This window comes from Podarcis vaucheri, assembly GCF_965113315.1.
Source record: "Podarcis vaucheri genome assembly, chromosome: 11".
NCBI classification, from domain to species: domain Eukaryota; kingdom Metazoa; phylum Chordata; class Lepidosauria; order Squamata; family Lacertidae; genus Podarcis; species Podarcis vaucheri.
The window spans coordinates 38,464,415-38,490,583 of NC_138749.1; the positions used below are offsets into that span (position 1 = coordinate 38,464,415).

At 41.4% G+C, this 26,169-nt stretch overlaps 2 protein-coding genes across 11 annotated transcripts in view; one reads left to right on the plus strand and one right to left on the minus strand.

Moving 5' to 3' along the window:
* CAST (calpastatin) overlaps positions 1 to 3,681 on the plus strand; it is a 59,427-nt gene extending 55,746 nt beyond the window's left edge. For all 7 annotated transcript variants that reach the window (XM_082191429.1, XM_082191428.1, XM_082191431.1 and 4 more), the window contains 2 exons: positions 889 to 949; positions 2,381 to 3,681. In XM_082191429.1, coding sequence (XP_082047555.1) covers positions 889 to 939 — 51 coding nt within the window. In that variant the 3' untranslated portion in view covers positions 940 to 949; positions 2,381 to 3,681. The remainder of the gene's footprint in view (positions 1 to 888; positions 950 to 2,380) is intronic.
* ERAP1 (endoplasmic reticulum aminopeptidase 1) lies at positions 778 to 26,169 on the minus strand. 4 transcript variants are annotated; one of them, XM_082191425.1, is made up of 20 exons: positions 26,149 to 26,169; positions 23,878 to 24,441; positions 23,333 to 23,471; positions 22,763 to 22,897; positions 21,240 to 21,360; positions 20,925 to 21,079; positions 20,679 to 20,792; positions 15,264 to 15,395; positions 14,732 to 14,863; positions 14,506 to 14,583; positions 12,986 to 13,143; positions 12,271 to 12,350; positions 11,780 to 11,963; positions 9,678 to 9,834; positions 8,793 to 8,977; positions 7,470 to 7,631; positions 5,982 to 6,122; positions 5,808 to 5,889; positions 4,810 to 4,995; positions 778 to 916 (listed from the first exon to the last, which is right to left on the minus strand). In XM_082191425.1, exons 2-19 carry the CDS (start codon positions 24,360 to 24,362, stop codon positions 4,840 to 4,842), a joined length of 2,796 nt encoding a protein of 931 aa, XP_082047551.1. In that variant the 5' UTR covers positions 24,363 to 24,441; positions 26,149 to 26,169; the 3' UTR covers positions 778 to 916; positions 4,810 to 4,839. The 4 variants fall into 4 exon arrangements, with proteins under 4 accessions (XP_082047551.1, XP_082047550.1, XP_082047552.1 ...); XM_082191424.1 differs by lacking the exon at positions 26,149 to 26,169 and adding an exon at positions 25,874 to 26,114; XM_082191426.1 differs by lacking the exon at positions 26,149 to 26,169 and adding an exon at positions 25,832 to 26,060.

Here is a 26,169-nt window from a genome sequence, read left to right on the forward strand (position 1 = left end):
CCCTAATCTGTGGCATTTTAGCCACAAAACATCTGTTTTGCAGGACCTTAGATCCACTGTTATTTCACTGTAAATGTAAACTGCCTGCTGTCCTGTGTTAGGCGCATGTACAGTGATGTACAACATGATTATGCACCCTGTTTCACCTTTAATTGTTAAATCCTAACTGATTAATGATCAGAGCTGTGTTCAAGTGTAAAAAAAATGTGATTGGTGAAAATAAACACCTAATTTGAAGGCCAGTTACACATGCAGTTGTACTTGAGGCTACGTTGAATGATGTATGCCACAAATAGCAATCACAGATCATGTAAGTCATCTTATGACTATAATCACTGCACAGTGATCATGAATATTCATTTTAAGTGCCAAACTATGCGTTACATGGGATGTCCAGCATTTGTGGCACAGAGGAAGATTGGGATGCTCAACTCTTTCTCCCTCCCTGCATTTTCCCCAATCTAGGATTGTGGGCCTCCTGGTGGTGGTTAGCGTGCATTTGTGTGTAGAAAACTAATACCTGTATTCCCCCCTCTCTCTCAAACTGACAGCATCTTTCACAGAGAGGTAGTGCTTTAATCTGAAACAATTGAAGGAAGGGAGCATTCAGTTCCCCTGTGCCACTGTTATGATCAAATGCTGGCTCTCTCCAGGGATACATGAAAATAAAAACAAAACTTCAGAAAAGCCATTCATGTGTCTCCTGTGTAGTTTTTAGCCCTCTCAAATGTGTGTCTCTCCACTTCCTTATTCATGATAAACACATTGATTTCAAGCTTTGTTTTACTTAAATGGCTGTGTTTTATTTCAAATATTTATTCACGGTGTGTTTGCTACGTGACCTCAGCATTCCAGCCAATAACATGGTTGTTGCTTTTCCCCGTTAAGGCAAAGGAGCAGTCTTCCAGCGCAAAATCTGAGAAACAGAAAAAGAGTTAAATGTTACCAGGTAAGAACTGTTAGACTTAATCATGCAAATTTGTGTGCATCCTTTATGCATGAAGAATGAATTGATTTTTCTGAAAATACGTGTTTCCACTCCCTTCCATTGTGCACCCAGCAGAGATTTGTGCATTTTGGTTCCTCCACCTTTGAGTTCTCCCCCAGACCCACTGGCAACACTGCCCTGTAAGAGGGTTAGAAGCTGTTTCAGGTTACAGTTGCCTGTTTAGCTCTAAGGTACCCTATCCCTTATTCCTGAAGTCAGTATAGGCCAAGATAGCTTGTTTGTGAGGCTTCACATCTACCAAACTCCTAATGTGTGGACTGACCCACAGTATTTATATACTGCATGTGCAGAGCTGTTTTCTACATAGAATATTCTATGTTCAACCAAGAAACCGACTGACTATTGGTTGGTTGCACTTTAGATTAGTAAAAGCTCTGAGTATGCTTGTGTTTCACACTGCACCTGGCATGCTAAATTGTCCTTCAAACAGTATATTCAAAATTACTTTTGCATTTAGCAAATAAACGTGAGAAACATGCATCTTTAATGTGAAATATGCATTATATATGGGTAAAGCATCTTTGTAAAGTACCTTTAAAATGCTGGAATGGCTCCAGAAAAAGGACACCAGCATTTATTATTGAAATACTTTTTGAAAAATAAATGCATGAGATTTCACATACTGTTAAGTAGCAGGAATTCTATCAATTGGTATTAATTTACCCAAGAGCTCTGAAAATTAAAATACCTGCTCTAAAAAACAAGGGTCTAAAAATGTAAGTTTTCTTGCATTTCACGGTCATGTCAAGAGAGTTGAATCTGGATCAAAGTTGGCTTTGGATCCTGCACATCCCTCTCTTTTCCTCTTACTGCTGCAGAGGCTTTCATGGCAGCTCTGAGGGGCTTTGAGACCTCTCTCAGAGAACATCCTATGGGTCCTTGGAAGATCCTTCACCTATTTCATGCTTGTATACAGAATTGCTGCTGTATGCTTCAGTTGCAGCCTCTAGTGCCTCTCCTTTTTTTTGAGAGAGAGAAGTTTCTTGCTTTGGCAGCACCTGTTTTCTGCTTGAGGCAAGCAACCACCATCAGAGTGAGCAAATTACATTGAATAGGGCAGGCAAGGGGATCTGATACTTGTACAGCCTCACAAACACCAACACACAGGGCTCATCCAAACTTCCTTTTGCAATGTGCTTTCCAGGCACGAGTCGGTTTTTTTGTCCTACTGCTTTCCCAGGAAAATCTGCCGATTACCACTGAATCAGAACAAATTGCAAGGAAGTTTGCATGAGCCCACAGATAGACCATGCTGGTGGTTTCAACTTGCATGTTTATTTTTTGTTGGTAACCTGCTGAATTCTGTTTTATGAGATAACGTTTCCTCCCCTTACTGGCTAAATAATGTGCTCTCTTTTCCTCTCTGTCTAGGCTTTTCAGCGCTAATGCAAAAGTCTTCGTTTTGCTGGTGGATAGCTGCACTTGAACAAAAAAAAAGAAGAGGAAGAAGCTATTTTGCAGAAGCAAGATAGTCTCCCGGGTGGTTTTTGTATAATGGTATTTGGATATAATGGCATGGGAGGCATGAATCTTACTATTTTCAAGGATGACCTTTTTCCATTTATTTTACTGTCTCTTATTTTGTAATTTTCTTCAGTTATGAGAGGGAACGGATGCTTTATATTTGTAAGAAAAGTATTTCTACGGATTTAATAGCAATGCAAAAAGAAAAAAAAGTCTGCAAATTTTGCACATAATCTGCACATAGTGCCTGCAAATCTCAGCAGAGTTCAGAAAAGCTGTGGTTTGGTTTTTGGTTTTTTAGTATAATGAATGCTCTAAATATTCTGGAATATAATGCGTTTTGGCTATCATCTGCCTGCGGGTATTCCTTTTGAAGAATAGTTAGTGAGAAGTGAGTAATCAGTTGCTAAGATTTAAACGTGGGAGAAGAGTAGAAGCGATTGTTTCTCAGTCCATGGCTTCTAATAACATAGTATTCAATATGAACAGTGCCGCTAGTATTTTCATTTGAAACCTTGAGTTCCGATTGTGACCGCCTGTCAGTGGCTTGCAGAAAGGGCGTAATATTGCATCTGAATTGCTATTGCATAGGGGTACTCCAGAAAGGATGCACATAGGACTCCAATATGTTCCTATAAGTTACACTGGTATAGCTCCCCCCACCCCACCCCCAGAATCCAGATTACACAGCTTGTTTCTGATGTATAAATTCACATCACAGCTGAATACAGAGGTGCTTTGTGAACTAATTTGGATGCAATGCTTGCTCAACTTCCATGTTTTATTCCCCACCCCCCTTTTTGGTATTCCTTGCAGTGAGAAAAGCTATGGCTCCAACAGCAGGTTCTGATATGCTTTGCATTATGAGTAGCAATTTTTTATTGACTTTTGGAGTAAGGTGCTACTCCTGGTTTGGTCAAGTCTGCTTCCAGGTAGCTAGATCTCTAGACTACCATGGTCAAATATATAAGCCGCAGCCTGCGAGGAATATCAGCTGTGCAAGCCCTTTTGAACTGCATGGGAGTTACACAGGAGCGTGGCCACTTTCTGCCATCGCTCTTACTTACTTCAAAAGGAGCAAGCGCAGGAGATGTTCCTCTGGGGACAACAGAATTTAGACTGTCCTTGACAATCTAATGTTAATACCGGACTGTTTTTGAAAGTCTGTATTAAGATTGCCTGTCACACTAATAAAGTTTTAGAATGTATTACCTTGTAAATTGTGTTTGTGAACTGTGTCCTTAATACATGGTTATTATTGCCATTGTTAGACAAGAACACTGGCTGTGTCTAGAAGAAGGTACCTTTTACAGGTTTCGACCAAACCGAAATACCTCCTCTATCCCAATGCAGCAGTGCTGCACACTCAGTTATTGGATCAGACCCTTGATACAGAATTGTAGAGTTGGAAGGGGCTACAAGGGGCATCTGGTTCAACCTCCTGCAGTGCAGGGATCTTTCACCCAACCGGGGGCTCAAACCCACGACGCTGGAATTAAGAGCCTTATGCTCTTTTCTCGATCGCTGAACTACTGGGTGCTTTAAAATTTCACGTATGTTCAGCAGAGCTGGGAATGGGCTCTCAAACATAGTCCAACTTATTTTACTGGATCTTGTAGTTTACGGCTGCGTCTGGAAGAATGGCTTCTCATTAAGGGGGCAAGCCTGAGGCTTGCATGCTCCCACTCCCACCCACTGTCTCCTCTGGGGGCAGTCATCAGATCAGAAGTACTTGTTTCAGTTAAATACTGTTCAGTGTTATCTGAGACTGCGGTCTGAAACGGACAGCTGCATAAACTGCAGTTAAGAGTTAACCATACCTTATCTGAGTTCAGAAATAATGCAAAAGTGGACCTATGGAATCAAAAGGTCCTGATCCTCTGCAGGTGAAGTAATGGATGTTACTTGCTACAGTATAGTTGGCAACATTCCAGCTATGGAAAAGTCAGATTTTCTACATCCCAACACACAGATATCTCTCCTTCCTCCATCCACGCAAGCAAGAGGCATAATCATTTCTAGGACATGTTTCAGTCACACATAAGCATTTGAGAAGGGAATGGCCTAGGAGGAGTCCCAGACTCTAGTTAGAGAGGCATAAAGACCTGGTCTAAGAGAGGTCCAATTTTCACCACTCCTGTTGTAAATGCATAACTTGACATGCATGCAAGGCCTTAATGCTATTTCCTCCACTTTAGAAGTATATTTCATATTTTCCAACCTCTGTCATTAGAATAAGCTCAAATATATGTACTAATCAGCATTCCAGTTTTTAGAATTTTATAAAAACTTACGTTTACGAAAGTAGCATTTTTCATATCTTTTCAAGAACTTACCATTCTTCATTCTGAAATCATGCTTCATGCTTAGATGCTTCTTCTGCTATTGGTGTGTAACCATTCCTTGATTTTTTCAAGGTTCTTATCCATCCACTGAATATTTTCTTCAATGGTTTCTATTGCTTGGGAGACAGCACGGAGCTCTGAAACTTTTTTGCCTTGGGAGTTGAAGAAACTTTTTACCTGTTGAGTAAAAATAAATAAATACCACAATAAATTTTTGTACTATTCCCATTATCTTCAATGGGATTTGAAAAAAGAAAAAACGTTGTAGGAGACTGCATCCTAATCTTCCTGTACCAATGCCACTAACTGTACAGCCTGGATTTAGTCATAAGAGAGTCTCAGTCATGGAGGCATAAAGAAAAGAAACGTGCCTGTCGTTCAAATTGTACATGAATTACAAGTGTTTTCAAAGGCCTTTTGCTTCAGATTTACAAAGAGATACAGTGGTACCTCGCAAAACGAATGCCTCGCAAGACGAAAAATGCGCAAGACGAAAGAGTTTTCCGTTTTTTGAGTCGTTCCGCAAGACGAATTTCCCTATGGGCTTGCTTCGCAAGACGAAACGTCTTGCGAGTTCTTGCGAGTTTCTTTCCTTTTTCTTAAAGCCGCTAAGCCGTTAATAGCCGCTAAGCCGCTAATAGCCGCTAAGCCGCTAGTAGCCGTGCTTCGCAAGACAAAAAAACCACAAGACAAAGAGACTCGCGGAACGGATTAATTTCGTCTTGCGAGGCACCACTGTAATATAAATGGAAGCAGAACAGCATATGAGCAGTTAAGTATCATAAATGTCTCATGCATTTATATGTTGGGTTCCAAGAACCTATAATAATACAACTTGTCAGTTTGCCATGGATGTCCATTTTGCTTTAAACAACAACTGCTGCTGCTGCACTTTGCCTTGAGATGCATGTATGAAAAGCAATTAATAAAAAAAAAATGAAATCATGGAGTCTCACGGACATATAATGCAGGTTGCGAGATATGCTTACTTCTTCAAGTTGTTCCTTTGTGGAATATTTATTTGTCAATCCAGTAACCAGGTGTGCAACGGTATTCGAACCAAGTTCAAACCTATGCAAACAGAAGAAGTGCATGAAGTAAATATTTTTATATTAGAAAGAAAATAAACAGGAGTACAAGGAGCGATAATATTTAAAACTTACTTTTTTACAAATGTCTGCCAATTCTGCTTTAGAAACTTCCAGGCTAACTGATAACCCTCAGGGTTCCTTCCAACGGAGAGAACAATATACGGAAGATCCTGCATTTTTATTAAGTCATCCTGTAAACCTTGCTCCATTAACCTAAACAAAGAAAAGAAACCTCAGTGTGAGGAAACAAGGAAATAATATTATTACCTTAATAGGAACAGGAAAACCCGAGTACGAATAAATGGTACACAGTGTAATGGCTATTTGATTTCATACCCTTAGCTTTCGCTGCAGAGAGATTATTCTTCATTTCCCCCAAGCATCCTCTCATATAGTCAGCATGGAAAGAAGAAAAGGTGCTGAAAGGGGGTACTGTGCCACACGCAGGAATAATAATAATAATAATAATAATAATAATAATAATAATAATTTCTATATGTCGCTCATCTGACTGGTTTGCCTCGGCCACTCTGGGTGGCTTCCAACAAATTATAAAACCACAATAAAACATCAAACATAAAAAACCTCCAGATACAGGGCTGCCTTCAGATGTTTATTTCCTTGACATCTGACAAGGCAGGCACGACTACTGAGAAGGCTCTCTGCCTGGTTCCCTGTAACCTCACTTCTCGCAATGAGGGAACCACCAGAAGGCCTTCGAAGCTAGATTTTGGGCTGAAAGATGGGGGTATACTGGGCTGAGGCTGTTTCTTCCCTAGTTACAAAATGTGGAAGAGCCTATGGGCCATAGAGAAGTTTGATTGAAAAGCTGAAATGGGGAAAATCTATATCAAAGGGGAAAATTAACTATTCAGATTAATCTCTTCTGTGCTGTGGGGAAGGGTTCTTTCTCTTTGAAATCTTTGGCGAAGGCGAGCAGTGGGAGACAGAACGCTCAGAATGCACCCAGACCTAAAAGAATGAAAAAGCTGGCCTGCAGGTGAAGATCAGACACCACTTGTTCACCTTTGTCTCCTGCACCTCACCTAAAAATCTGATCTGCCCTGCCTTACCCCGTTCCAGCCTCTAATTCCATAGGAACAGCCACAATGTGAAACAGCATTTATATGCTTCAAGCCAGTGCACATGAACAAAATGTGCAATTGGTGTGTGCACTGACCTTTTAACTGTGAGACACTTCGTTCCAATCCAATGTTACAATGTTGTTGTTTTTTGTTGCATTGCAATGGTTAAGAGATGATGAAAATACGGGTGGCTGTGGCCTTGCATTTACAACATCTCTCTTTTAATTTAAAGCCGTTCATGTTTCCAGAGAATACAGTCATACCTCATGTTGCGTCCGCATCAGGTTACGTCTTTTCAAGTTGCATCCCGCAGCAACCTGGAAGTACCAGAATGGTTACTTCCGGGTTTCGCCTCTCGCACAGGCACAGAAGCGCTAAATTGTGCTGCGCGCAGACGCGGCACTTCTGGATGCGAACACTTTGATGTGCCTCCGGGACAGATTATGTCCGCAACTCGAGGTTCCACTGTACTCACCATTCAAGCTTCTCCTTATTTGGGCTTAGGCTGAGAACAGATTCAATTATCATTTTCTCAGTATTAAATTTGGGCAGCTTGTGTTTGCTGAAAAGGAAGTCCCAGCCTTCGTCCGTCTGTGCTCCAACAGCATATACCGCAAACTTGATGTCATTGGGCAAACTGCAACAAATGGAGGCTTCAGGTTAGTTCTGACATGCATCTCTTGGTGTTGGTTTCTTATGTGGAATGGACTCTCTCAGGAGGTTGTGGACTCTCCTTCAATGGAGGCTTATAAGCAGAGCTTGGAGGACCATCTCTTTTGGATGCTTTAGCTGAGATTCCTGCATTGCAGGGGGTTGGACTAGATGCCCCTGTGACGTCAACATATGAGAGTGCTGGAGGTGAAATAGTTAAACAGGTTAACCAATCAGAACCCAGGGGGTGGAGTCAGAGGGACTATAAAACCAGCTGTGGGAGGGGCAAAGGGGGAGTTCGTTGGGAGTTGGGTGGTTGGTTGGAGTGGGAGTGAATTGGGATAGAGTCTGTGGGTAGGTTGAGTTAGTGTAGAGAAATAAGCTGAGTCAGAAACAGTTAGGACCTGGGAAGACAAGTAAATATCTGAGAGGTGGTTTAGTGAGTGAGAGCAAGTAGCGGAAGATATAGGTCTGGCTAGGCACCCCATGATTGTAATTGACTGAGATCGTTTATGAAACCACATGCTTGTTAAACTGCAATAAATAAACAGAAGTTTATGTTCCAATATAACCCTGACTGGACTCAGTATTTTACCAGGTAGGGCCTGGGTGGTGGCAGCAAGAAATAAAGTGGTGGCACAGGGATCAATAGATGGTGAAACATCCAGGAACCCTGTGTGATTGCCACAGACCCTTGCAATCCCTTCCAACTCTGCGATTCTATTATTCCATGTCTGGATTCAATTACAAATTACTACTCAAGTCAGACTGCCTCATCTCAAGAATCATTGAAAAGGCAAATTCACAGGTAATAGCAAATTTCCTCTATCCAGTGATTTCATGCTCTCCCACCCAGCTGGACTGAGCAGCCACAACACAGCGACTTCCTTGAATATGAGTATCCCACTGAATATGCAAGAAAACTATGCAACACTTTCTCTTCCCTGGTTTTAGTTACAGATAGGTAGCTGTGTTGGTCTGCCGTAGTCAAAATAAAATTTAAAAAATTACTGGAAGGATTTTTTTTATTTCCCTGGTTTTGTATGCTAAATTGGGGTGGCGTTACAGCATTTAAGTTGCCACGATGCATGTTTTTGCCCCGTGAAGCCTGAAGATGCTATGCTGCTTACAAAAGAGAAACACGTACTGGAAATTTCCATCGGAGTCCTTCCACTTTGTATAGAACTCTTTTGCTTTGTCCACACACGGTTGGTACTTTCGTACGCAAGCAAACCCCAGAAGACTGCTCCGAAGTAGTCGCTCAGACACTGTCCCAGCATCGTCCCAAGACTGTTTGTCAATCATGTTTTTCATTAGATTGATTATGTATCCCTAGAGTGATTTCACAAACATACAAAAAAACATACACTTGAAATCATTTTTTTAACCAAATCTGTTAAAAAGTGTATATATAAGCAGAATGGGAAAGGCAATTACACACACACACACACACACACACACAAAATGTACTTCCATGGCTGAAGGAAGCAGTTGTTTAATAACCAAACTGAAACACAATGCAACAATAAATGATTTAAGTAGGTATCATAATTAACCACCTGAAATTCTGATTATAAAACACATGCACACAGGAGCTAATGGTTTCAAGGCAGTTTCATATCTATATTCCAGAAAAACAACAACCTACATAAATGGGAACCCTGCTCCCTTGCATCATGATGAACTTTTTCTTTAAAAAAGAAGCATGCATCATATTAAAATAAAATCATAACATATTAACCTTGTCTAATTTCCAATTGCTTTAAACAGGTAGTGTTTGCTGTTTCTTTAAATACTAACAGTTATTGTTTGGCTTCTTTCCATTAATGACATGCTGATCGTACACTCTATATTGTGATGGATGCTGCCCCTACTGACTCTCGCATCCTGTGAGAATCAAAATAATAAAGCAGCTTCCTTTCATTCTACAGTACAACACATATACATTCATAAAATTATTGCCAATAACCTCAGTATGTTTGCTGACAGCCTGCAAGTATTGACGGCTATTTTTCAGGCTTCCCCTTCTTACCTTTAATTGATTATCTATGTCTTTCATGTCCCTCTTCTCCGTAAGTTTGTACAAAGGTATCAGCTCATCCAATCCTTCAAGCACAGGAGTAATTTCAGTTTCACGTTGTAGGTATATTGTTAAATCAAGAGCTTTAGTAATCGACAGCTTTTCGGCACTGTGGGAAACAAAGTGTCAGTAATAACACATTAAAATATTTGTTAAAGGGGCTGAACCATTCAGTATATAGAGTTTTTCATTTTTAATACATATTAGCAACACTAATCTTAGTGTTTTCCTTTTTAACAGCTAATGTTATGAATGAAACCTTCCTGAATTTTTGCACCCCGCAATGGCAAATTGTGCAAAAGCAAAACATGGTTTGGAGTGTTGAACTTCTGCAGCTGTCCGCATGTTGTGTTATATGCACTGAGTTCAGGAAAGTGTAGCAATATGATAATACATTAAAACTGCCAGCAGCTGATCCACTGTTGAGTGTATCATGAAGAGACTTCAGCAGCAACGTTGCTTATTATCTGTCTTGCCAGGCTTCTCTGTCTTGCATACTTCCTACTCTATCCTATACGTCCTAGATTTATTCGTGCTTTTTACCAGGTTTTGTGGTCTTCCTGAATTAATCCAGCTTTGCAATCCTGCCCACAAGTCATCAGAATAGTACTGATCTGCATGCATGCACGCTCTCTCTCTCTCTCTCTCTCGCGCTCTCTCTCTCTCTCATGAAGGCCAGCCCCCTTCTTAACCAACAATAGTTCCTGTCTCTGGCTATGTATTTTTTTAGTACATTTATACCCCACTATTCTTCCAACATGGAACTGAAGTTGGTATACATGGGGCTCTCAAGACAGTCTCCCATCCAGACACTGACTAGACCCAGCCCTGCTTAGCAAAGCAAGTTGGCTGTATCAGATATCCTCAGCTCTGGGACCTCAACCAAGGGCTGCCGCAAGAATAGGGACCAAATTACATTGCTAAATAGGCACTGTCCCTGTTGCCATTCATTATCATGTGCTGTCTCAGAGATGTACATCAGCTACGTACATTAGTTGACACAACATATTCATTACAAGGTGTATACAGTAAGCCCACAACTTGTGCACATTGAACTTGTGTGCATTCAAGCTTTACGCACAAGGCAAAAAAATAGAAAGGGGGCAGAAGAGGGGTGGTGCTCCAGGGAAAATGACTTTGGAAATGCCACCTGCCATTGAACCCAATGCATTTTGACTACACACAATTTTGGCTTTGGGAATGTAACCACCACAAATGTTGTGAGCTTGCTGTATTCCTGCAATATACTCCCCCTCTCCAATGTGGATCAAGGGAAGGTATCAACAGATACTTTGTTGCAGGTATTGTTTCTACTCGGAAGAAATATTTTCGTTATAAAGTAGGATGGGAGCATCCTATAAATCTCTTGTAATGGCTGTGCCAAATATCATGAGGCCAATTTCTAGGGAAAAGGCCTGTGTCTAAGAAGGCTATAAACATGTATGTGCTCATTCCTTATGCTAGCAAAAAGTGTAGTGACATCTGTAAAAGATTGGTTCAAGACGACATTGTGTCAATGGGCAAGAACTAGGAGAGCTATTATATTTTATTGGAACAGGAAGCAGTATTTAATTCTGAGATGATGATGATGAAATAATAATAATAATAATAATAATAATAATAATAATAATAATAATAATAATAATAATTTATACCCCGCCCATCTGGCTGGGCTTCCCCAGCCACTCTGGGCAGCTTCCAAAAAAATATTAAAATACTGTAATACATCAAACATTAAAAGCTTCCCTAAACAGGGCTGCCTTCAGATGTCTTCTAAAAGTCTGGTAGTTGTTCTCTTTGACATCTGGTGGGAGATCTCAAGCTCTTATCTTTTCTTACTCTCACTGTCTTAGTACTACCACAACTCTCCCATTATTCACACAGGAATGGCCTAAGCAACGTTACTGGGGAAGTTCTGGATTTCTAATTTTGCAAATGATACAGGAGTGTCTCTCTCATTTTATTATGTGATGAAGTAGTGTTATCTGTTGTATAGAACAAAAATGGCACGTTGCTTACCAAAGAGATATTTAGTGTGTACTATCATACTTTACCTCACCATCTGGAATACACTATTGATGAGACTTGCTCTGTCATTGCTGCTAATTGCTTTATGGTTTTCTTTCAAAAGACGAATTAGGGCATCCCATCCGTCATCTCCATAGTGCACAATATAATAACCATTCATTCCAACATTAAATTTTATCCACTCCACTTCTTCTGGGAGAATGATGTCATCTACAGACAAAATACATCACAACCTTGTATTTTCCTGCCCAGCAGTACTTGACTCATTTCATTTACAGTTATCAGCCACAGATAAATAACTGATTAGTAATAGTTAAAATTGCTTCAAAGCCTAGCCTTAATGTCTACTACACAGCTGCTTTGTGGATAAAAACTTCTGTGTGTCTTACAGGGACTAAATAAATGGATAGCTTGGAACATCTGTATCTTCTTAATTCTTATAATCTTCCATAATAAAATTATTTAAGCTTGAAAACATAATTGTGCTTCTTACCCATTTGAATTCAGTCAAACATACCTGTTTTAGCTGTCAGCAAAAACTTCTGAACTTCAGCACATTTACTGGTAATATACGTTAATGGAACATGCCACAGATTCCTACAGTAAAATCGATGATGATTAGCTGATTGTTTCAACAGCCTGTATGAACACATATCTAAGCTGACCACTGAGCTGTATGACTGGGGTTCTTGTTGAGAGTTCTATGGCTGCAAGGTCTGTTTTCACACACTTAAAAGCAAACCTGCATTTCCAGAGATGGTTAATGATTCCTGCCATATTAACTCTCTACTATGAGTACCTATCTTTAAGAAAATGCTTTTGTTTCCTTAAGGCTTTGCCATCAGTCACATGTGCTCTCAAAGAAATGTAACAAGTGAAATTCCCTACAGGACAGAATTCAACCAGTCTCCAGTTTAGAGATTGTAACTTTTTCTCACTTAGAAAGTCTAGCATGCCCTCAGCTGATTTATTTGTATGATGTAAAAGAATATTCAATATGATTTTTCAAATAATAATAATAATAATTTATACCCTGCCCATCTGGCTGGGTTACCCCAGCCACTCAGGGCGGTTTCCAACAAAAGATTTAAAAATACATTAAAATGTCAGACATTAAAAACTTCCCTAAATACTAACTAGTTAAGAAATCACAGTGCAATCTGCATTATTTATTTATTTTTATAATTAAATGTTAGCCAGTGGTGGAGCTTCACTTGCTCCTTTGCCATTACCCGGTTGGTGCAGAAGAACTAGAAGCCTTCACATAGTGCTCTTGGTGTACATGGACTTTCTTCCCTTCTAATGTCACAGTTACCACTGGGAATCCTTTCTGCAGTGTCCAAGTGTCCATCATGGTCTTCACATCATGAAGCCCATTTTGGGTCCAGTGCTATAAATCAGGGACAAAAATATGAACTGAGATGCTAGGAGATGCTGCTCATTGGGCAGTAGCAGCAAAGAGATAAAAATTACAAATCTGTCTTATCTGTATGACTTTCCATAGTTAACAATAGTGTGGGGTGACATTTTTGACGTATGGCAGAGAAACATTTAAGAATGAAAGTATATGGTTTCCTGTAACATTAAAATGGTGACAAAAACCAGTTCCATTTTTGCATCAATGCTAACCACACAAAGAATAAAGCTGGTTGGAGGTGGGATCTGATTTCCACTGAAGTACAGGTTTTTAACAATTCAGAAAGATTGCAAGGTTCAGCTATGATAAGAAACCATAGTTTCTGGCTACATCTATGAGTTGCAGAGATCCTTTCCCCTCTTTCCCATGTGCAGGATCATGGAGAACTCTCACTTCCGGTTTTAAACTAAGCAGTTCTGCATGACGTCTGAAGCTGATGAACTGTGGTTTGTTTAAAGCAGTAGTGGCCAAACTTGGCTCTCCAGCTGTTTCTGGACTACAACTCCCATCATCCCTAGCTAACAGGAACAGTGGTCAGGGATGATGGGAACTGTAGTCCCAAAACAGCTGGAGAGCCAAGCTTGGCCACCACTGGTTTAAAGTATGGTTTTAGAACAACCTATCTCAAACCAGTGTTCAATCATGCCTTCTTCCTAACCACAGTTTACTGTATTTTTCGCCCTATAGGACGCAATTTCCCCCCTCCAAAAATGAAGGGGAAATGTGTGTGCGTCCTATGGGGCGAATGCAGGCTTTCGCTGAAGCCTGGAGAGCGAGAGGGATCAGTGCGCACCGACCCCTCTCACTCTCCAGGCTTCAGGAAGCTATCCGCAAGCCATGGGAGAGCTGTGCGAAGTCGCGCAGCTCTCCCACCGCTTGCGGAGAGCTGCCTTTTCTGGCGGCTGGGGAAGCTTGGGCTTCCCCCGCCCCAGCCCCTGGGGGGGAAAATATTTTTTTCCCCTTATCCCCCCCCCAAAAAAAAACCTAGGTGCGTCCTATGGGACAAAAAATACGGTAAATAAACTACAGCTCACTGTCTCTGGATTTAACTGAGAATTGCAGATGGCTTAAAATCATCCGAAAGAGATTCCAATCTCTTCCTCACAGGCATGAAAGGGAGCCAGAGGCTCATCATAACTTGTTCATGTAGAAGGAAACCATTAATGTAGAGCATGAGGTGCTGATGCTTTCCCCTAAGTAACAGATTCCTTGGTCGCTGAATATCAGCTAAGTGTTATGCACCCTCACTTGTGGAAAGGGTGGCTACTCCCTCTTTAGTAAGAAATTTATAAATTTCTAAACAGAAATACAGTACGCAATAAAACACAAACTCACGGAAGTTGAGACTGTCTCCTGGCTTCTGCTACAGACCCCATCATTTTGTCCTCGACCTGCTTCTTTTGCAGGGCAAACCTAGCAACAAAACTCAGAAATTAGGTACCTAAGGCTTCAAAACACATGCAACAATACCGCTCAAAGAGCAATTCTGGCTAGCAATGCTTTGATAATTATGACATTGCTCACTAGGTATGCTGGTAGAAAATGTGCAAGAAATACTTACACCTGACAAGCTGTTCCACAAATCTTTGTTTTCTGTGTTCTGATAGCTGAATTGTGACAGATATTTTATAATTCCAGCTCTAAACACTTCTGGGCTGATATAATGCAGTAGCATATTTAGAAGACAAGCACCCTGAAAAGAGGGGAGTGAAACAATAAATTCTACACTTGCTTTTTCAATGTCTGCTTCTTTACATCTAGAGCAAAAAGATGTTCAGGTGCTCTGATTAGGACATTCCTAAGCCCTAATCTTTCATAAAGTTCTCATCTTTGGGTTCTGGCTTTTACATTAGATTTTTGTCCATATAAATTAAAACAAATGCTACAGAACATATTTATTATGTGTTTGATGGTTGAGGGAAGGAGTGCATTTACACAGAATTAAATAAATAGTGTAATGAACTGTGCATAAGGGCAAAAAGGTGGGTCGATATCCTCAAAATATTAGGACACATGGAGCCCCTGAGAGCTTATAAGAATCTCATCAGAACTAAGGAAAGAATACATAAATAAGAAAAAAATTAAAATTTTACCTTCTCATAGGAAACACTATCAAACATTTCTAGAATCTGAGATGGATCTTCAACAGGGGTCGATATAGGATGTGAAGAATTTAAGGCGTCTACCTCCATAGCAGAGAAATAATTGTTTAAAAAATGATCTTCCTAATAAAAGAAAAACAAACAAAGTACTTGTTTAATAGGGTTTGAAGGTCACTTTTAAAAATTACTTATCGTCATTTTTCAGAGGTTTTACTTCCCCTTCATGGATCACTGCCTTGCCGTGGCGAAGGGGCTTGAAGAACTCAGAGAAGCTATGAACTACGCCGAGCAGGGCACCCAAGATGAACAGGTCATAGTGGAGAGTTTTGACCAAACGTGATCCACCTGGAGTAGGAATCGGCAAGCCACTCCAGTATCCCTGCCAAGAAAACTCCATGGACAAAGACAACAGGCATATAAAAGTTATGACACTGGAAGATGAGCCCCTCAGGTCGGAAGGTGTCCAACATGCTACTGGGGAAGAGCGGAGGACAAGTACAAGTAGATCCAGAGCTGATGAAGCGGCTGGGCCAAAGCCGAAAGGACGCTCAGTTGTGGATATGCATGGAAGCGAAAGGAAAGTCCAATGCTGTAAAGAAAAATATTGCATAGGAACCTGGAATGTAAGAACCATGAACCTGGGTAAGTTGGATGTGGTCAAAAATGAGATGGCAAGAATAAATATTGACATCCTGGGCATCAGTGAGCTAAAATGGACGGGAATGGGCGAATTCAGTTCGGATGACTACCATATCTACTACTGTGGGCAAGAAACCCGTAAGAGAAATGGAGTGGCCCTCATAGTCAACAAAAGAGTGGCGAAAGCTGTACTGGGATGCAGTCTCAAAAATGATAGAATGATCTCGATACGAATCCAAGGCAGACCTTTTAACATCACAGTAATCCAAGTTTATGCACCAACTACTGGTGCTGAAGAAACTGAAATTGACCAGTTCTATGAAGACTTACAAAACCTTATCAAAGTGACACCAAAGAAGGATGTTCTGCTCATTATAGGGGATTGGAATGCTAAAGTAGGGAATCAAGAGATAAAAGGAACAACTGGCAAGTTTGGCCTTGGAGATCAAAACGAAGCAGGGCAAAGGCTAATAGAGTTCTGTCAAGAGAACAAGCTGGTCATCACAAACACGCTTTTCCAACAACACAAGAGACGACTCTACACATGGACATCCCCAGATGGGCAACATCGAAATCAGATTGATTATATTCTCTGCAGCCAAAGATGGAGAAGCTCTATACAGTCAGCAAAAACAAGACCTGGAGCTGACTGTGGCTCAGATCATCAGCTCCTTATAGCAAAATTCAAGCTTAAACTGAAGAAAGTAGGAAAAACCACTGGACAGGTAAGATACAATCTAAACCAAATCCCTTATGAATACACAGTGGAAGTGAGGAACAGGTTTAAGGATTTAGATTTGCTGGACAGAGTGCCTGAAGAACTATGGATGGAGGCTCGCAACATTATACAGGAGGCAGCAACTAAAACCACCCCAATGAAAAAGAAATGCAAGAAAGCAAAGTGGCTGTCCAACGAGGCCTTACAAATAGCGGGGGAGAGAAGGCAAGCAAAATGCGAGGGAGATAGTGAAAGATACAGGAAATTGAATGCAGATTTCCAAAGAACAGCAAGGAGAGACAAGAAGGCCTTCTTAAACGAGCAATGCAAAGAAATAGAGGAAAGCAACAGAATGGGAAGAACCAGAGATCTGTTCAAGAAAATCGGAAATATGAAAGGAACATTTCGTACAAAGATTACCATAATAAAGGACAAAAGTGGTAAAGATCTAACTGAAGCAGAAGACATCAAGAAGAGGTGGCAAGAATACACAGAGGAATTATACCAGAAAGATATGGATGTCTCGTACACCCCAGGTAGTGTGGTTGCTGACCTTGAGCCAGACATCCTGGAGAGTGAAGTCAAAGGGGCCTTAGAAAGCACTGCAAATAACAAGGCCAGTGGAAGTGATGGTATTCCAGCTGAACTGTTTAAAATTTTAAAAGATGATGCTGTTAAGGTGCTACACTCAATATGCCAGCAAGTTTGGAAAACTCAGCAGTGGCCAGAGGATTGGAGAAGATCAGTCTACATTCCAATCCCAAAGAAAGGCAGTGCCAAAGAATGCTCCAACTACCGCACAATTTCACTCATTTCACATGCTAGCAAGGTTATGCTTAAAATTCTACAAGGAAGGCTCAAGCAGTATGTGGACCGAGAACTCCCAGAAGTGCAAGCTGGATTTAGAAGAGGCAGAGGAACCAGAGACCAAATTGCAAACATGCGCTGGATAATGGAGAAAGCTAGAGAGTTCCAGAAAGACATCTACTTCTGCTTCATTGACTATGCAAAAGCCTTTGACTGTGTTGACCACAGCAAACTATGGCAAGTTCTTAAAGAAATGGGAGTGCCTGATCACCTCATCTGTCTCCTGCGAAATCTCTATGTGGGACAAGAAGCTACAGTTAGAACTGGATATGGAACAACTGATTGGTTCCAAATTGGGAAAGGAGTACGGCAAGGCTGTATATTGTCTCCCTGCTTATTTAACTTATATGCAGAATTCATCATGCGAAAGGCTGGGCTGGATGAATCCCAAGCCGGAATTAAGATTGCCGGAAGAAATATCAACAACCTCAGATATGCAGATGACACAACCTTGATGGCAGAAAGTGAAGAGGAATTAAAGAACCTTTTAATGAGGGTGAAAGAGGAGAGCGCAAAATATGGTCTGAAGCTCAACATCAAAAAAACGAAGATCATGGCCACTGGGCCCATCACCTCCTGGCAAATAGATGGGGAAGAAATGGAGGCAGTGAGAGATTTTACTTTCTTGGGCTCCATGATCAGTGCAGATGGTGACAGCAGTCACGAAATTAAAAGACGCCTGCTCCTTGGGAGAAAGGCGATGGCAAGCCTAGACAACATCTTAAAAAGCAGAGACATCACCTTGCCAACAAAGGTCCGTATAGTAAAAGCCATGGTTTTCCCAGTAGTGATGTATGGAAGTGAGAGCTGGACCATAAAGAAGGCTGATCGCCGAAGAATTGATGCTTTTGAATTATGGTGCTGGAGGAGACTCTTGAGAGTCCCATGGACTGCAAGAAGATCAAACCTCTCCATTCTGAAGGAAATCAGCCCTGAGTGCTCACTGGAAGGACAGATCGTGAAGCTGAGGCTCCAATACTTTGGCCACCTCATGAGAAGAGAGGACTCCCTGGAAAAGACCCTGATGTTGGGAAAGATGGAGGGCACAAGGAGAAGGGGACGACAGAGAATGAGATGGTTGGATGGTGTTCTTGAAGCCACTAGCATGAGTTTGATCAAACTGCGGGAGGCAGTGGAGGACAGAAGTGCCTGGCGTGCTCTGGTCCATGGGGTCACGAAGAGTCGGACACGACTAAACGACTAAACAACAACAACAACATAAAGTTAACAAAACCAAAGAACTACAACTATCAACTCAGGAGATACCATCACCTTTGTAATAATAACAATTCACACATTATAATGGTAGTCATTTGTATAAATTTGGGGTAGAGGGAGAATGGGTATCATGAAAGGCTTAGGAACTGGTCTTCTGTTTTCTGGTGAATTTGTAAAGGCAATTAAGTTCCACCACTCTCTGGCAAGTGTCCTTGTGTTTTACTGTTCTTGCAAGTCTTAACTTGAGTGTTAGCTGTTTTAGTGTGTCATTTAAATGTATAGCTGAAAAGCTATCAGTGTTTTTACTTAATTTCTATGACAAAATATTTGTACTCTTTATTAATTAATTAGCAGATTGATATACTGCCTCTCCATCATTTGGCGACTGCTTTTTGATTTTGAAACATAGCATGTACCTAAGCATGCAAGAAGGGACGCGGGTGGCGCTGTGGGTAAAACCTCAGCGCCTAGGGCTTGCCGATCGCATGGTTGGCGGTTTGAATCCCCGCGGCGGGGTGAGCTCCCGTCGTTTAGTCCCAGCTCCTGCCCACCTAGCAGTTCGAAAACACGTCAAAGTGCAAGTAGATAAATAAAGGTAAAGGTAAAGGTACCCCTGCCCGAACGGGCCAGTCTTGACAGACTCTGGGGTTTGTGCGCCCATCTCACATCTATAGGCCGGGGGCCAGCGCTGTCCGGAGACACTTCCGGGTCACGTGGCCAGCGTGACAAAGCTGCATCTGGCGAGCCAGGCAGTGAACCAGCCCAGGCAAGGTAAGCCTTGCCAGCTCCTGGCCTAGAGCGAGTAAGGGAGCGCTGAACAGGGAGGAGGGCCGAGGAGACCCTCACACCTTTCCCCCCGCCTCCTCTGTGCTAGGGGTGGTGGTGGTGCTGTCGCCCTCCGAGGCCATAGACCCGTTAAGACAGCGGTGGATTTTGCAACTGTCGGGTTGGGCCGGGTTCAGGACCCTGGCAGCAGGATCTGGCCCGCGAACGATAGTTTGAGGACCCCTGCTTTATAAGTGCATGAAGTGTTATCCTAAATTGGCAGGAATATACAGATACACATGTAATATATATATATATATAGAGAGAGGAAAAATGTAAGCAGTGAAATCAGGGGAAAATGAAATGTGAAAAATATTCACAGTGACAATTATGTTAAAGTGGATGTAAAACCATTACAGTGATGTATTTTTGTTAAACAATTATAGGCTGTTCACACATCAGCGTTGATGACAGCACACACATCCTGACATTAGCAAGCTAATTGTCACTTGTAGTGGGATAATTACATGTTATCTCAATTCTGGTGACTGAAGTGCTACCCTATTAAGAATGTTATTTCACCTGTCACCTGACACAAGGTAGCAGCTTTTATCTCAAATTAGCTTGCCAATGCTAGGATGCTTATTTGCCCAAGAGGGACATGTCCTTTATCAGTCTCCCAGCCCTGAAACTCATGCTGCCCCCATGCCCCACCCCATATACAAATGCCTCGCAAGACGGAAAACTTGCTAGACGAAAGAGTTTTACGTTTTCGCAAAACGAATTTCCTATGGGCTTGCTTCGCAAGACGACAATGTCTTGCGAGTTCCTGCTGGTTCCCCCCCCTTTTCTAAGCCGCTAAGCCGCTTATCAGCTGATCCGATCAGCAGATAAGCCGCTAAAAGCCGCTAATAGCGCTAATCCTTCAATGGGCTTGCTTCGCAAGACGAAAAAACCGCTAGACGAAGAGAATCACAGAACGGATTCTTTTCGTCTTGCGAGGCACCACTGTACATGAATAGCAGTATACGACTTGTGGTCCAGGGTGTCTGGAGTTATGGACAAGAATCTTTTCAGGTGATTGTTGCTGGTTTGACTTATTTCCAATAATAATAATAATTCTATAATCTTCAGCGAGCAATCAACATTGATTTTAAGAAACATTTTAGTATTATAAAAACTGGAATGTTAATACTCACAACTTTCAGTTCTGGGTGGGTAACATTTACAGACACAAATTCCATAAAATTTGCAAATCCTTCATTGAGCCAGAGATCATTCCACCATTCCATGGTGACTAGGTTTCCAAACCACTGCAAGAGAAAACATCTGATAGCAGAGATTTTCAACTGTTTTAAATTAATCCTCTGGTGCCTTCATTACACTGAAGAATCCACTGACTAGTGCAGCTATCAAGTTCATGTATAAAATTAGTGATAACTTACCTGGTGAGCAAGTTCATGGGCTATAACCAAGGTAATTCCAAGTCTACTTGACGCTGAGGATTTTTCAGGATCGTATAACAAAGCAGATTCCCTGTATGTAATCAATCCCCAATTTTCCATTGCACCAGACTGAAAATCGGGAATAGCTGCAAGGTCTGCAAATACATTTTGAAAAAGTTGTCCCTCATACTTGCTCACTCCATTTATAAATTCACAAGTCAACTTTGAAAGTAAACCTATACATAGGTATGTTTCGTTTGCATGTATGTGTAACTTAGACCAACATTTCTATCAAAAGTAAAGTAGCGAGTTTACCTTGCTTAGGCAGAGGATATGGAATGCTAAAATATCCCTCATAGAAGTCTAACAGTTTTACTGCTGCATCCAAGGCATAATCCAGTTGGTTGATCACATGTGGTACAGCATATACTGAAACCTAAAATCATCACCAACAACAAAACACAAACATTGATGAATTCTGAACTCCAACGTAAGAAAATATAAAAGATAATTAATTTGTTAACACCTTAAAATGAGAGTAAAGTTGAAAGGTATTCAACATTTGATTTAGCTTTTCCTACCTTCTGTGCATAGGTAAACTCCTGTAAAAACCAATGGCAGAGGATATGTTTCTTAGGAAGACATAGTCCTGATCCATTCAAATTAAAGGACTCCGAAGGTGGATCTTAATTTAGCAAAAAATACACTAACAATGGCAGTGACAGTATCTATATCTTATATTTATATAATTTTAACCTTGTCAAACCCTGGAATCAAGAAAATTTTATTTTGTGGAGGTTGCTTGTGGAGATTCTGACTAAGGATCAGGCAGAACTTTCTGACGGTAAGAGCTGTTCAACAGTGGAATGGTCTCCCTCGGGAGGTGATGCTCTCTCCTTCCTTAGAGGTTTTTAAGCATAGGTTGGGTGGCTATCAACTGCAGAAAGTTGAGCTAGATGACCCTCAGGTATGGCCGTGGCCAAGTGGGGGCAGAGGAGCAGTTGGCTCCCCTAGATCAAGTAAAACAATAGAAATACTGACCAATCATATTGGTTCTATCCTGCCCCCCTAACAAAGTCGTGCCACTCCCTAACAAAATTCTTGTCTATGCTCATGCTCTCAGGGCACTTTCCAAATCAACAATTCCATGATTCTATAGGGAAGAGCCACTGTGGTGGGTAGAGAGTTGAATTTGGACAGGGGCCAAGTTCAAATGTTTGCTTAGAAATGAAGTACACAGGATTACCCTGGGGCAGTGGCTGTATATATCTCATACTAAGCTACCTCATGGTGTTTTAGTGCAGATAAACTGAACGTCTAACTAGGAAAGATGAAGTGCCCTGTGGCTGCCTTTATTATTATTTTTTAATTTAAAGGGACATTATCTCATTATCCAGATGCTCAGTCTTTTTTGCAACTGCATGTACTCAAGCTTTTTAATTTTTATCCCAGCAGTTTAGAGAATTAAGCATTACTGGTACACATTTCTACCAACAAATGTAAACAGCTGTGCAATGGCTGCTATCCATATAACTGATGCTTAACAAATGGAGCATGACCACTGCAAGTCTAAACTTTTGCTTCTTATAGCATTGTAATAGAAGTTTTGAGAACTACTGAAAAAATATTTCAAATTCTATTGGGTTGGATCCAGAGTTAGTCACAACCAATATAAGCACCATTGATTTCAATGGATCTACTCTAAGTATGACTAAGTCTAGCTCTAACCCATAATAATTTCTTTAAAACCTTTCTAGGCTATAATTACTTTAAAAACTGAAACTGATACAATTTTAAAATATCAATATGCAACACTTCAGTTGATATGAAAAGTTTACCTTAATTCCACGGGAAGTCATCTTGGAAACGGATTTGAAATCTGAAACAATGAAGGCCACTAGGTAAGTGCTCATCTTTACACTGACATCAAAACGGTCTTCAATGAGCTGCCCTCCAATGTTTACGGATTCCACCTAAAAAATGTAAAAACTATTACATTTCAGCTCTAGCTCTGAAGTACATTCATTACTTGCGCGCGCACACACATACACTATATATTATCTCCCTCATAGCTCTTTTAAGGCTTAAATGCTATGATCTCCATTTCACAGTTGCAAACCTACATCTAAGAAGAAGCTAGAAACAGATCAGTTAAGAAGGGCAACCTAGCAGGAGGGAATTGCCCCCTATTTTTAGCCCTACTCAACAGATTTACACTTTTCCAGCACATGAATATATTCATTTTTAAATTCTGCTTTGCTTTCTTATGTGAGCACCAAAAGTGAACACAACATGAGCATAAACTCCTATGAGATGTGGTTTATAGTGTACAACGGTAATGCTTTCTACGTTACTTTGCTTTATCTTGCTCAACTAGGCAGATCAAAGAATACAAAGTATACACCTACAATGGGCATATTGGATAGTGCAAGATGTTTCGGTTCTCTTATGATCTTAATAGAAAATTTAGCTTTGAATGCAGGCTCATCAAAGCAAGGGAAAGCCATACGTGCAGCTGTTGGTTCAAACTGTGTTGCTGCAAGCACCCTGGAATTAAGAAAAAGAATACATGACATATATGCTTTGTTAGTAGTACAGTACATAGTAGTACAGTAAAAATATTCAAAGATGAACATTTCACCTAATGAATAGAAATCAGCTTGCATTTCTTCATTGAAGAAAGAGATATTTAAAAAACTTTTAACAGTGTATTAAGAAGCAGATTCCATTATGCTAATGAAATTTACTTTGATATAAATATGCATATGACTGCAACCTAAAGGTGCTTCCAGACAGGTATTTAATGTGGGATTGGAGCTCCTCACATATGCAAGTTTTTTGCGTGTGTTTTGCAATTCTATATGACACGAACTTTATAAACATAGAAGCAATGAATCATAGGAAACAGGAAGGTCAAAAAGATACATACAAATCTAAATGAAAATAGACTTACCTTACTTCTCCTTCTGGAGTTCTATATGAGCTTTTATAGAATCCATGAAAACTGTCTGAGAGATTAGCAGAATACTCAATGCTTATAATGTACTTGTGCTCAATTTGCAGTGGTTCAGTAGCAACGAGTGCAATCTGTTCACATGGTGGGTATTCTAAAACAGTCACTTCTTTATCAGCATCAGGGGATCCTGTTGCTCCTTGGATGGTAGCTTTGGTGATCTGGAGATATTTGCTGTGCAGGATGACTGAGCTAGTTTGTTCAATTACCATAATCTCTATTTTGGCCAATCCAGTAAAAGTTAAAGTGGTGAGATTTGGATGAATAAGAAGATCATAATGAACTGGGACGACATGCTTGGGAAGCCTACTTTTATTCCAAGGAAATTGATTACTTCCACCTCCAGTGCATGAATCTGTTGTTTGGCTATTGAGATTACAGCTCAAAAATGGAACAAGACTTAAAATGACTAGCAATAGAAACATTTTCAGCTTCTTCAAGGCAACTGTATAATCTGGAAGCAGCAATCTCAGTGCCAGGTCGTTATTGTATCCAGTGACAAATCTAATAAAGAAACATTATTAAATTAATAGAAAAACCTTTTAAAACCTCTTTGACTACCACCTATGGCTTTCCCTATCAATGCAATCTTTTGTGTCAGAAAAACAACATCAACAGTGCAGAATTCCATGCACTTTGGATTTATAAATTGGAGACTGAAGAAGCACTTCCATTGCATCATACATGTCTTATTCAACTGCTCTGATCTGAATAACTTGCCCTTCTACAAATGCCATGATGATGTCTGTTCTGCATTTGCAAGGAACTGAACTTCTAGTGTGGTGGCACCTATACTTTGATACTCCCTGCCTATTGATAGTAGAGGCAGGTGCCTTTGCTACATTATTTCAGATGTCTACGGAAAACTTTTCATTTTAGCAAGCCTACCCAGATATGCAACTAGCACTGTGTATACCCCATACTGTACATTTAAGAAACAATAATGGAAAGCACCACTGCACCCCAAATTCTAAGAACTGTAGTTTGCTAAGCTGCTGGGAATTGCAGCTTTGAGGGGTAAACAACAATTCCCAAGATTCTTTGGGGGAAGACATGGGCTATGAATTTGCTTTCAAAGTTTGGTGTGTGCACAGTCTAAGTCATCTTATGTTCGTTAAAAAAAGTTTTTACAGATTTTCACATAGACCACACAGAGCATTGTGATAATCTGTAAAACTTTCAAAATAAATAAAATATGCACAGCAGGTATGTGCACAAGTCTAAGGCTTGTTTCTGCAGCCCCATATGCCAAGCACTCAGTCCCAGGGATACACATGAAACCCCTTGGGGCAGACTAGAAGCCAGTAGTTCTTGGTCTGTCCTCATTTTACTGCCAACTAATTCCACCAAAGCGAGCTTTTAGCACGATGGGGGGTGGGGTGGAGAAGCAACTTTTCCTCAACTCCAGGTAGAGTTTTAATTTTCGGCCATTTTTGTCGTTGCAGCTGCCTGCTTATTCCACAGCTCAAGCACCTGAGCTTCCCCCTGACCACCCCCTCAAGATTCCTGGGAACTGTAGTTTCAAGGTGCTGGGAAAACATAGCTCCCTGTGAAGGGGTAAACTACAATTCCCATGATTCCGTGGGGGAGAAAACATGTGTGGCGGGCTGCGGGCGAATCCCTGGACTGACTATGACGGCGAAAGGTACAGGGGTGGGGTTAGGGGCGACGCACGCGGCCAGGCCCATCCGACACCTTGCCCCCAAACCCGGCCTGGGCCTCCTGCGCTGCGCCTCAAAAAAAGGGGGCGAGGCGGCGGCCTGCTGAGGGTGAGCATGCGCAGTGGAGCGTTCTTGCTTCTACTGCGAAGAGAGGTGCGCGCCAAAGCTAGGCCCCTTCGGCGGAGAGGCCTCCGCCTCCCCTGCGCCCCCTTCCCTTATCCCGCGAGCGGTACCTGCTCTGCCGGCTCCCGCAGCGCTGGCACGGCCCCCCGTACCTATTCGGAGGAAGGGAGCGTGAGGAGGCCGCCGCCGCCGCAGCCCCTGCCTCTTCTTCTCCCTCAGAGCCGGGGGAGCGAAAGCGAAAGCGAATTTCTCCCCTCGCTCCGCGTCTCGGTGTTTGTGGATCTCCGCCTTTTGCGCCCTTTTGCCCGGCGGCAGGAGCCTTTGCACCAGGGCGAGCAAGCGGCGTTTGCAAGCCCCGCTGTAATACCGTTAATTTATATAGATTACTAACTACGACGTCGAGGAAGCAATTCTATTTTATCCGCACCTGCTTCTGAAGCGTATCGTC

Bases quoted from the DNA above. Each gene is read 5' to 3' on its own strand.
- ERAP1 (XM_082191423.1), bottom strand. The intron at 23,472-23,877 runs GTAAGTCTATTT...TCTTAATTCCAG, and splicing joins ACTCCAGAAGGAGAAGTAAG to GGTGCTTGCAGCAACACAGT. The intron at 14,864-15,263 runs GTAAAATTTTAA...CCCTCTTTTCAG, and splicing joins ATAGTGTTTCCTATGAGAAG to GGTGCTTGTCTTCTAAATAT.